This window comes from Macaca nemestrina, chromosome 7, assembly GCF_043159975.1.
Source record: "Macaca nemestrina isolate mMacNem1 chromosome 7, mMacNem.hap1, whole genome shotgun sequence".
Lineage (NCBI taxonomy): Eukaryota > Metazoa > Chordata > Mammalia > Primates > Cercopithecidae > Macaca > Macaca nemestrina.
The window spans coordinates 143,078,653-143,091,353 of NC_092131.1; the positions used below are offsets into that span (position 1 = coordinate 143,078,653).

Consider the following 12,701-nt stretch of genomic DNA (forward strand, 5'->3'; position numbering starts at 1 on the left):
TGAAACCAGAGAAGATGATGAAGACACAGGGAAGATAACTATTGAAGCAAGGTTAAGGACAAAGGAAAGGATAAGAGGTAGAGCACAGATAAAGGAACTGGAAGGGACAGGAAGGAGTTAGGAGACTGGGAATTAGTAGAGGAGGTCAGGTAGAGAGCCACAAAAGTTTATATGAAGGCGATGGAAGTTGCAGGAGTTCATGCTTAAGAACTTCCATTTATTCATTTTTTAAAATTTCCCCTGGGGAATGAAAACCTTGAGGAAAAGGAGAGTGTTTTGAAATAGGCACTTAGTGGAAGGAAAGGGAACTGATCAAGATATCTGATCAAGATTTCCTATAGAAAGCCCAGGATTAGAAACCATAAATTTATGGAGGAACTTGGATAAGTGTGAAGCTAGATGGCTTGAATGTGAGGGTTGGAAATACTCAAAGAGGTACAAGGTAAGAACAGGTGGTGGAGAAAATAGTTGAACTAATGTTCCATAGTGTCCTGGAAGGAAATGGACCTTAAGAGAGGCCCATTTAGGACTGTAGCCAAGATGCTCAGAAATTAAATCTGATTTGTAAATGAACGAGGATTTACATATAAAAGTTTTCAGACTATTCTGAAATAAAGTTGGGACTGTATCACATAAAATGTATGTAAGAATAATGCTACAGATAGACCAAGTGTGGTAGCTCACACCTGTAATCCCAGCACTTCTGGAGGCTGAGGCAGGTGGATTGTTCGAGCCCAGGAGACTGAGGCCAGTGTGGGCAACATGGCAACATGGCAAAACCTCCCATCTCTACAAAATTACAAAAATTAGCCGGGCATGGTGGTGCATGCCTGTGGTCCCCCAGCTAGTCGGGAGGATCACTTGAGCCTGGGAGGCGGAGACTGCAGTGAGCCAAGATTGCACCACTGCACACGGGCCTGGGCAACAGAGTCAGACCCTGTCTCACAGAAAAAAAAAAAAAAAGAATAATGCTACATAAAGCTATAACAGGAGACAGGCGTCAATGAGAAGTCAAATCCCTGCCTCAAAGATTATTACAGTTTTGTCAAGGTACTTAACTTCTCAGGTTTCTTCATGTCTGAAATGGTAAGAGAAATGCCAACATCAATAACTTTTTTACTTTTTGAAACAGGGTCTTGCTCTGTCAGCCGGGCTGGAGTGCAGTGGTGCCATCGAGGATCACTGCAGCCTCGACTTCTCAGGATCACATGATATACTCCTGACTCAGTCTCTGAGTAGCTGGGACTACAGGTGTGTGTCACCACGCCTCGCTAATTTCTGCAATTTTCTTTTTTTGTTTGTTTGTTTGCTTTTGTTTTCTTTTTTTCAAAGGAGACAAGGTTTCACCATGTTGTGTAGGCTGGTCTCAAACTCCTGGGCTCAAGTGATCCGCCTGCCCTGGCCTCCCAAAGAGCTGGGATTACAGGTGGGAGTCTCACCACGTCAAGGATTTTTTTTTTTTAAGAGTTAAAATATATACAATATCATATAAGATACCCAAGTAACAAGCTAAGTGAAGAGTATGTACTCAACAAATGAAATAAAAGCCCATTTCATTTCTGCCTACATTTTTTCAGAGAACGTACTTAAAAGACACCCCTACTGGGCACGGAGGTTCACACCTGTAGTCCTAGCTACTTGGGAGGCTGAGGGAGGAGGATCACCTGAGCCTGAACTTCAAGACTAGCCTGGGCCAGAAAAACAAAAAAGATACTCCTGGGAAATCTCTTTGAGAATGTTTCTTAGTTCTGCCCTCAGTTTTCCAGAGGAGAGAGTACTTCCTGATCCAGCCACACGTAGTTTTCTAATCTGTTAGATGTAAATTACATGAATATTAAAAGAATTAAATGAGACACTATTAAAAGCAAAAAGTGATAGAAAATATAAGATGGTTTCATTATTAATGGTGATTTAGTCAATCCACAAGCTACAGGGTCTACAGTGTCCCTAGTGGTAAGCAGTTAGCAAGTTCCTATCTCTGTACCATTATCCAAAAATGAAACAAAGCTAGTTTAAGTCTCAGTTAAACAAATGATACGAGAGAGTGCCAGAGATATCATTGCTAATTGAAACATAAGAACTATCTTGAGATAAGAGCTAAAACTGTAAAGAAAACTCCGGAATAAATATTTGTAACCCTGGATTAGGCAATAGTTTCTTAGATATGACACCAAAAGCAACAACAGTAACCAAAAAACCCCAGAAAATGGACATCATCAAAATTTTAAAAACTCCCTTGCTCATTCTCAATTATTTTGGGAAGATACCTAAGGAGTGGACTTAGTGCATCCAACGGTAACTCCATTTAACTTTCTGAGGAACCATCAAAGTGTTTTCCTCAGCAGTTGCACCATTTTGCATTCCTACCAGCAATTCACAAGGGTTCCAATTTCTCTGCGTCCTTGCCAAGACTGGTGATTTTTATTTTTGTTTGTGTTGTAATTATAGACACACTAGTGGGGTGCAAAGTGGTATCTCATTGGGGTTTTCATTTGCATTTCCCTAACGATTAGTGATGTTGAGCACCTTGTGCTTCTCGGTCATTTGTATAACTTCTTCAGAAATATCTATTCAAATCCTGCCTCATTTTAAAATTGGGTTGTCTTTCTGTTAGGTTGGGGCTTTTTGTTTGTTTTTACTTTTTTATTTTTTAAATATAAATAGAGATAGGGTTTCACCATGTTGGCCAGACTGGTCTCGAACTCCTGTCCTCAAGTGATCCTCCTGCCTCAACCTCCCAAATACTGGAATTACAAGCATGAGCCACCACACCCAGCCTGTTGGGCTGTTTTAAGAGTGCTTTGTAGATTCTGGTTTCTAAAGTGCTTATCAGATATAGGATTTGCAATATTTTTCTTTCCCCCATTCTGTAGGCTGTCTTTCACTATCTTGATAGCGTCCTTTAATGCACGAAAGTTTTAAATTTTGATGAAGTTCAACTTATCTACTTTTGGTTTTGTTGCTCATGCTTTTGGTGTCAGCCACTTACTTCTCCCCAAGCTCTCTTATTTGAGGTATAATACTCTGGTCACATATAGCATACAAACTCAAATATGAAATCAGCCTAATTATAGTAAAGATTACCTTGATAACATACGAAGTTTACTATAACATAAGAATACCCGCTTATTAACATAGCTAAAATCTTAGACTTAAAAACAATAATATTTTCCCTAACAAAAGTAATGACAAAAAGTCTCCCCTCCCCCACTTTTTTTACATACCTCCTATAGAAGTGCCAGTGGTACTATTGCTTGTAAGAGTAGCTGAAGTCTCTGACACTGTGGAAGGTTGGCTACTGGTGACAGCTGAAGCAGTATCAGAGGCCTGCTCAGAGGTAGATGGATTTGAATTGTTAATGGAAGCGCTAGTAGCTTGTGATTCCATTCTTGCAGAAGTGGTTGGTACTACAGTAGGTTCTACAAAATACAAAACGTCAACTTAGCATTTCAAAACAAATTAGATAAAGGGTTATATTTTAATCTAAGCTAATGTGTTTATAATTATTAAATAACAAAACTTTAAAAATACAAGCTCTCTAATAACATACGGTAAAGAAAGCTTTCATAAAGCTAAACTGCAATATCAAACTGACATGTTAACAAAATATGGCTACATTTTTAAAAATTCAACACTGATATGCATATTTCAATAATTTAGGTAATTTAATAGTTTTTCAGGTAGCTTCTAAATAAGTTGTCTGATCTATAACAAAGAAGAGTAAAAGGAAAGTAAAAGTTCCTTGCTATGCACATACACATGATCACAAGCTGTCGGAATAGTGTTACAAACCATAATGTGTCTGGCACAATATGGATTCTAGGGTAAGACTGCCTGGATAGCAATACTGATTTCACCACTGATAGTATGAATATAAATAAGTTACTTAACCATTCTCCATTTCCTCATCTGTAGAACTGGGAAAGTATCAGAATTTCTTAATAGAACTGTCATTAGGATGAACTGAGATCACATACTTTGTATGATGCTTTACAGACAGCAATCACTTAACATTAGCTATGATTTCTAATACCTGTTTTAATCTTCTTTCCATGCCTTTTATATGTTTTCCAAAGAAAATTTTGTAAATATTAATATTCACCAGTGCTTTCTAATAAAAATTAACATTTTTCCATCAGAAAGTAAAAGAAATTTCAGGTAGACTTCAACTTACAAGTAAGTTTCAAAGAACTAAGTTTAAAATGGTTGCTTAAAATTGAGAACAATGGGAATAAATCCATCCAAAGCATAGTCACAACAATTAAACCTGAAAATAAGGGAGTCTCTTAATGTGCTATGGAATGAGAGGGTTGACTTTCTATACAATACGGTATGGTAAGCTAATTCCTTAGGCACAAATAGTAACTGTGAGTCTATATGGGACACTTTGAATGAGGGTGTGTCCAAATGTATATGCAAATTGCTTGTACATAAAAAAGGGGGAAAAGAACTTCTGTTTATTTGTAAATAGTTTAACTAGTGTTTCTCAACCTTGGCAATACTAACATTTTGGGCTAGACAATATTTTGTTCGTTGGCAAGGAGATGTGCACTGTGAACTGTACAATGTTTAGCGACAACCATGGTCTCTATCCATCAGATGTCAGTAGCATCCTCCCCTAACTGTGAAAACCAAAAATGTCTGCAGACATTGCCAAATATCACTTGGGGGAGAAAACTGCCCCTATTTGAGAACCACTGGTCTGATGTACTTAGTTTTGGATTGATTTTTAATAAGAGAGAAGCCTTCCACTGAGAAAAACTAGTGGGGGAAAGGGAGCATCTACTGATCACTGGAATACTTTTAACCCAGCAAAGTGTAAATTCTGGTTGAACTTACTGTAATGTGGAAAAGGCTACTCTATCACCTTCTCCTACTTACCGGCTAGCAGGTGTCACATTGGAACACAAACAGAAAGTTTCCAAAATAGTGACCCTATATTTAATTAACTCTCATCATTAATTAATCCCTATTACATTAACCACTGTCTTACAGATAATTTATGGTGTTTCAAAACAAAAACAAAGAGACTGTTGAATGAAAGGCAAACAGTTGTTTATCTCTTCATAAACAACTGAGTACTGATACTCTGAAAGTTAAGACCACCAAAACTGCAAATAGCCCATAGAAGAGCTGATTGCATATGGCCTCCAACTCCTTCGACCTACCTGATATATTCTTTGCCCAATTTATAGCTAACTCCCAAACCTAACAAACTCATATATGGCTTATCGTTTTCCTTTTGGGAAATTATGATTGACCATTTCCTAAGATATAACTAATAATACCTCAAGATGATTCTTAATATGCGGGCAAATTCGCATATGTATTCATTCATATATTCATAAATCCCACCACTTTTCCTAACTTCTGTATTCCAACTCTGGTTTTGTTTCCTCAGTTACTTGGGTACAGCTGTAAGCCAAAATACAATACAAAAAATGAGCAGCACAAAAAGGTATCAATAATACTGAAGGATAACATAACTTTTAAAAGTAAAATTAGACATTTCAAATAGCCAGTATTAGTCATTTAAAATTCAGTTATACTGCTTTTGTGTTTATATTTAAAAAGTGCTGCTTCTACTTTTTCATGGCAAGTTAAAGACAATCATATTACAAATCAAACTAAACTAGTTTGAGCTAACCTCAAACTACCATTCGTAAAAATATTTTTTCCTGAGAAAATAGCTAGCAAGTATTGAAACAATAACCACAAAGAATTTTATGTAAATTTACAAGCGTAGGATATTATATCAATTAAAAACTTGAGATTTAAAAATCTGACAATTTCCCTGTAGTTTAATAATACATTACCAGTAAGCAGAAGGGGTTTCTAGCATATTAAAAGATTTCCTTTTATCAAACTCCTTTTATAATTTTCTACTGTTACTACTTCAATTTACCATCTTCATCAACGGTAAGGTCCACAACTTCTGCTGCATTCTGCCTCAAGGGCTGTATAACAGTAGAAATCCTACTGCGGTTCCGTGGCTCCTGTGGCCGACTTGCATGAGAACTTGAACCCTGGCTCCAGTGAGATCTGGAGTGTCCAAGGGTTGAACGAGACCTTAAATGACATCAATATTAAGTTAGTAAATATAAATAAAGAATTATTAGTCACCACAAAAACCCATAAGCCTTTCTTACTAAATGTTACATTTTTCATACAAAATTTCTCCAAAGAAATAATCGTAATAGAATTAAAAATCATGACTAGCACAATGTCTGGCACTCAGTAAACTCTGCTGAATGAATCACCGACTAATTGACCTAAGAATATAAGAAATGCTATGTTGTACCAATCATTAGTGTAAAATACAGGATTCTGTTTCAAGAATGCTACTCTCTCTTCCACGGTTACTTTGGGTATTTACCCAGGTTATAATAAACTGTTTACATTTTCTGTTAATAGTTAAAATTATTCACCATAGGTAACGGAATAAAAATAACATCCTACACATTTAATAATATCCACAAGGTCTTGTATGTTTAGCTCGGGACAGATTTGCAAAACATTGCTTTAGGAGTCCTAAACCAAGCTAAGCTTCTAGTATTGCCATAAAAGAAAACAAAATAATAATAATAATAAACAAGCACCAGGGAGATTTCCTGATGTGTAGATGTAAGGATATTCTGATTAGTTTATTAGTTTGGTAGCCACAAGAAATATCATTTGCGTGAGCTACTTTATGCTTTTAAAACATGTGACTGCGAACCGTACACATCTAACTTCATTTAAGTATGTGTGTGGCATTACACTGGTCTAAATTTACTTACAGGTGTATATACTTTTAAGGACTCAACTACTAAAGATTTGGACTGAGGATATACAGGGATAATATGTAGAATATGCAGTCCTAAGTCTCCAGGAGAAAAAAATAACTCTTTTAGAAAGGTGAGGTCAATAAAACACAAGGGCTTTCTCCTGCTCAAACTAATATAAAACTGCTTATAAGCTTATTGTCAGCATTTATGGAAAATATCTGCAATATAAAAGGTCATCAGGGGTGGGAGCTTAACCATTCAGAAGAGAACTCCAAAGGTCAAAGTGGGTTGAAAATGGCCTCAACATTTACAGCCCAACTTGAACTTCAACGATTATAGAACCTAGAGTTTAAAAAGTTCAAATTCTAAAATAAAATTCTTAAGAAGGAGTATAAAGGTTAATTACGGAGCCACTGTCAAAACAGGATAGCACATATCAGAAACAGTTGTGGTATAGCTTGAGCCATGATAGTAAACAAATGTCATGGGATAAAATGGTTTTATCTGAGGACAGATATTACCATTTAAAATTCTTGAAAAACCAAAAGTCTATGATGAGACTGAGTAGTCTATTATCTCTGGGAAGCTCTTAATAGCTGAAGGAAATTATAGGTCCACTTTGCAGTACTTCTGTGAAAGCCATCATATTCTACTAGATGGAACAACTGCAAAAAAACTGAATGTATGAGGAAATCTCAAGGAGGTATTAGTGGCCACTATGATTAGTAACAACTGTCAAATCCTGACACAAAACTCTAAAACACAGAAATACTCTCTTACATGAAAGAGCCAGGCTGAGCATAGGTGGCTCATGCCTGTAATCCCAGCACTCTGGGAGGCCGAGGTGGGCAGATCACAAGGTCAGGAGTTCGAGACCAGCCTGGCCAATATGGTGAAACCCCGTCTCTACTAAAAATACAAAAAAAAATTAGCCAGGCGTGGTGGCTCATGCCTGTAATCCCAGCTACTCACGAGGCTGAGGCAGGAGAATTGCTTGAACCTGGGAGACGGAGGCTGCGGTGAGCCAAGATGGCGCCACTGCCCTCCAGCCTGGGTGACACAGGGAGACTCCATCCCAAAAAAATAAATAAATAAGTAAAATAAACGAAAGGGCCAAAAGCCAGCTAAACAATATCAAAGTTAATATCTCAGATAACAATAAGGAAATATAAGAATGGGTCATGTACACTGTGGGTCTTTTTCAAGATCATTGTCTATTACTCAGGTAAATGCATCTGCTTGACATCAACCATGTCCAAAACAAGACCTCTAGTCCTACAATGAAAAATATGCCCGTAATTTCAGTAGTCCTTACAGCTCATAAAAATTGAGTCAATGTTGTACCAAGCACTATGCACAGTCACAGGATAGGTGTGGTACATAACACTGATTCTCGGTTTTACTCAGAGTTGGGGAAAATCATATAAAATTAAAACAAACAAGGATATGTTATAGAATGCTCACTTCCATGCCTTTAGAAGTAGCACTTCGATGCTAAAATGGCAAGTGGAAAAGCATGTTCTAAGTGTTTCTAACAGATGTCAGAAATATGAATATATACTTTTAAAATCAGTAACATATTAACATGCAACAAACTAATGCACTTCTAAATTCGTTCCAACACAAAAATTAATATTCATCTGTTTATTAGTTTGGTGTATCAAATGTAACAAAGCAACTCTTTATTGCTATTATTACGAATACTTATAATCATCTAAAGTATAAGATGAATGCTGGGTTAGGAGCTGATATTTCACAGGGAAAGTCAAAGTGATAGGAGTTGATATTTCACAGGGACAGTAAAGTGATTCTGCAATAAGGCAACGTCTTTTTCAGTTATTTATAAAAACACATGAGGATGTTTCATTGATGTGTTAGTTCAGAGCATAGATAAAATTACTAAGTGAAGGACAAAGCGTCAAACAATATGTTTTGAATTAGGGTGCCCTAACACAGTAACAGCACAAGTTTCACTAGTATCAATGAGTAACATATTGAAACAAGTAGATTCTAACCAAAAGGGCTATTTCAACATCAATACCCCTTAATATTTTTTCATTTTTAATTTTAATACAATCCCAAATATTTACATACTATTCACATCTAAATTTCAAAGGAGATCAATTCTCCACATCATTTAAAAAATACAATTTGGCCGGGCACGGTGGCTCAAGCCTGTAATCCCAGCACTTTGGGAGGCTGAGGCGGGCGGATCACAAGGTCAGGAGATCGAGACCATCCTGGCTAACACGGTGAAACCCCGTCTCTACTAAAAAATACAAAAAATTAGCCGGGCGAGGTGGCGGGCGCTTGTAGTCCCAGCTACTCGGGAGGCTGAGTCAGGAGAATGGCATAAGCCCGGGAGGCGGAACTTGCAGTGAGCTGAGATCTGGCCAATGCACTCCAGCCTGGGCGACAGAGCGAGACTCCGTCTCAAAATAAATAAATAAATAAATAAATAAATAAATACATACATACATACATACATACATACAATACAATTTTATAAAACACTAAGTAAAATTATTGTTTATTCAGAGCATTAACTCTTAACTCTCATTGGATACTTGGGGTGCTTTTAAAAAGACTAACCTCTAAAATTCTAGTTCAAATCTGGGAAAGAGTCTAGGCAACAATATAGCTTTATTTTATTATCTCTCCAGGTGAGTTTAACGCAGCCTGCTTTGAAAACCACAAATCTAGATGGGCTTGGTGGCATGTGCCTACAGTCCCAGTACTATGGAGAATGAGACAAGAGAATCACTGGAGCCAAGGGGCTCAAGTCCAGCCTGGGTAACATAGCAATATTCTGTCTCTTACCAAAAAAAAAAAAAAAAAAAAAAAAAAAATCCATTAACCTGATATATGCATACTCAAACTGGGTCTCAAAAAAATAAATAAAAATAATGTAAATATCTGCAGCACAAATAGGTTTAATATTTATATTTAAAATTTCAAAGATTTAATTAAGAATTAAAATCTCACCGATAGCCTTCTCCAACTGTTACAATCTCCACTTCACTATCAGTTGAGGTAACATTAATTTCTTCATTGGCAGTAACCTGGGGAGTGGAGGAAGCTTCTATCACCACAACATCTTCATCAATACTTCCTGGAAACAAAAAGAAAAAAACATTTAAAGGTATCTTCCTGTCAGCTAATTGTTAGGCAGAAATCTTTATTCTGACTTTGAAGACTATGAAATTCATTGCAAAACTAAAAACCTTATCTGTCAAAAAGTTTTTTTAAAAAAATACACAAGGAGCGAAAAACACACATAATGAAAATGGTAATCACTGTTTTAATCTATACTCCTTTGCATGTTTACTTTCTCTTCTATGGATTTGGTGTATTCATTACAAATGTTCAGTGGTTTCTACATGAATTTGTAAGATCTTACATAGATATTTATCCTGTAATATCTGTAGTATATTATAGATCTTGTATATATCATTATATAAGATATTAACCCTTCAATATCACAGAAAAAGTTATTACAGTAGCTTTGTATGTTTTTTCCAAGGTTGTTTTCATTTAGGTGATATATTATTTTAAAAAAACACACAGTAGCTTTTTAGTTTTATGTTATGAAATTTGTTATTGATTGATTGATTGACTGAGACAGTCTTTCACTCTGTCGCCCAGGCTGGAGTGCAGTGGCATGATCTCGGCTTACTGCAACCTCCTCTGCCCTCTGGGTTCAAGTGATTCTCATGCCTCAGCATCCCAAGTAGCTGGGACTACAGGCATGCATCACCACACCAGGCTAATTTTTTAGTACCGATGGGGTTTCACCATGTTGCCCAGGCTTGTCTTGAACTTCTAACCTCAAGTGATCCATCCCACTCAGGCTCCCAAAGTGCTGGGATTATAGGCGTGACCTACTGCACCCAGCCAAAATTTGTCATTTTTAAATGTGTGTTCTTTTCTAAATCATTCTAAGCTTGGAAAGTGCATCCTTATTTACAAGATGGATACATATTAAATTAGACTTGGTCCAAGTCTTTGTTTAATATTCCTTATATTACTGTTATCTAGAACTGATTTTTGTTATGACATTAGGTAAGATTATATAAACAGAATCCTGCTCTGTCTCTCCACAGCTAACTAGCTATCACCAAAACATTTATTGAAAAATATTTTCTTTTACCCCATTAATTTTTGATATCTCCTCAAATTTTCAGTTATGCAAAAGAAATACATTCTGGAAGTTTACTGCACAACATAGGGTCTATGATTAACAATAACGTATTGTATGTTTAAAAATTTGCTAAAAGGGTATATCATGTTAAGTGTTTCAACCAAAATAGGAAATAAAGGTAAGGGGACAGGAAGAAATTTTTGGAGGCAATGGATATAAATCCATGGCATTGATTGTAATGATGGTTTTACAGGTGTTATACCGCTCTCCAAACACATCAAGTTATATATACTAACTACCTTCAAGCTTTTAGTATACTAATCATACCTCAATACTGCAGTTAAAATATTTTTTGATACTTCTCTTAAATATTATGCATATTTTAGGGTCCATTTTGAAACAATTCAACCCCTTTGATATAGAGTCTAGTGTCAGGGTAAGTCTACTTTTTAAAATAGTCTTTTTGAGGTATAACTTACATACTTTGAAATTCAACCATTTAATCTGGCCTTTTGCCAGAAACCACTATCTTCCAATAATTCACCAAGATGACAAACACAAAGGAAAAGAGAAGAGGCACCTGCAATATGTTCTCTAGGGCTTTTAGAAAATATGGAGTTGTTCCTTTGGCCACAGGCATAGGAATCCACAAGAAAAGCGATGCTGTAGACATCAAGAAAATGGCTACTGTTCATACAAAAATTAGCTGGGATTTGGCGCTCGCCTGTAATCCCAGCTACTCAGGAGACTGAAGAAGGAAAATCACTGGAACCCAGGAGGCAGAGGTTGCACCAATCTCGGAGGTTGAGCCGAGATCACACCAATGCACTCCAGCCTGGGCGACAGAGTGAGAATTCATCTCCAGAAAAAAAAGAAAAGAAAATGGCTACTGTTGGCCGGTTGTGGTGGCTTACGCCTGTAATCCCAGCACTTTGGGAGGCTGAGGTGGGCGGATCACGAGATCAGGTGTTTGAGACCAGCCTGACCAACATAGTGAAACCTCGTCTCTACTAAAAGTACAAAAATTAGCCGGGCATGCTGGCATGTGCCTGTAATCCCAGCTACTCAGGAGGCAGGAGAATCACTTGAACCTGGGAGGTGGATGTTTCAGTGAGCCGAGATCGCACCACTGCACTCCAGCCTGGGTGACAGAGCGAGACCCCATCTCGGAAAAAAAAAAAAAAAAAGAAAAAGAAAATGGCTACTGTTCAAAAAGGAATGCCCCATAAATCTTACCATGGCAAAACTGGAAGTTACAATGTCACCCAGCATGCTGTTGGCATTGCTGTAACAAACAAAATTCTTGCCCAAAGAATTAATGTACATAATGAGCATCTAAAGCACGACAGCTGAGATGGCTTCCCAAAACACATGAAGGAAAAAGATCAGAAAAAGAAGGAAGCCAAAGAGAAAGGTGCCTAGGTACAACTGCCGCACCAGCATTCTCCACCCAGAAAAGCACACTTTGTGAGAACCAATAGACAGGAGCCTGAACTGCTGGAACCTATAACCTGTAAATTCATGGCATACTAGGTGGCCAAAAAAAAAAAAAAAAATCAAAGACACCTGGACTATAAACAAAACAAAATAAAACCTGAGAGCATTATGCTAAGTGAAATAAGCCAGTCACAAAAAGACAAAAACTGTGATTCCGGTTATGTGAAGTATCTAAAGTAGTCAAATTTGTAGAAACAGACAGTAGAGTGGTGGTAACCAGGGTCAGAGGGAGGAGAAAGAGAAGTTGTATAATGGCTATAGAGTTCCAGTTTTGTAAGATGAAAAAGTCCTGGAGA

General features: G+C 37.1%; 1 protein-coding gene across 9 annotated transcripts in view; it reads right to left on the reverse strand.

Moving 5' to 3' along the window:
- Positions 1-12,701, reverse strand: part of LOC105489539 (ring finger protein 111) — a 111,510-nt gene that overhangs the window by 34,805 nt on the left and 64,004 nt on the right. For all 9 annotated transcript variants that reach the window (XM_011754411.2, XM_011754443.2, XM_011754417.3 and 6 more), the window contains exons 3-5: positions 9,753-9,879; positions 5,906-6,069; positions 3,225-3,419 (exon numbers count right to left, since the gene is read on the reverse strand). In XM_011754411.2, the coding sequence (XP_011752713.2) occupies positions 3,225-3,419; positions 5,906-6,069; positions 9,753-9,879 (486 nt within the window). The remainder of the gene's footprint in view (positions 1-3,224; positions 3,420-5,905; positions 6,070-9,752; positions 9,880-12,701) is intronic.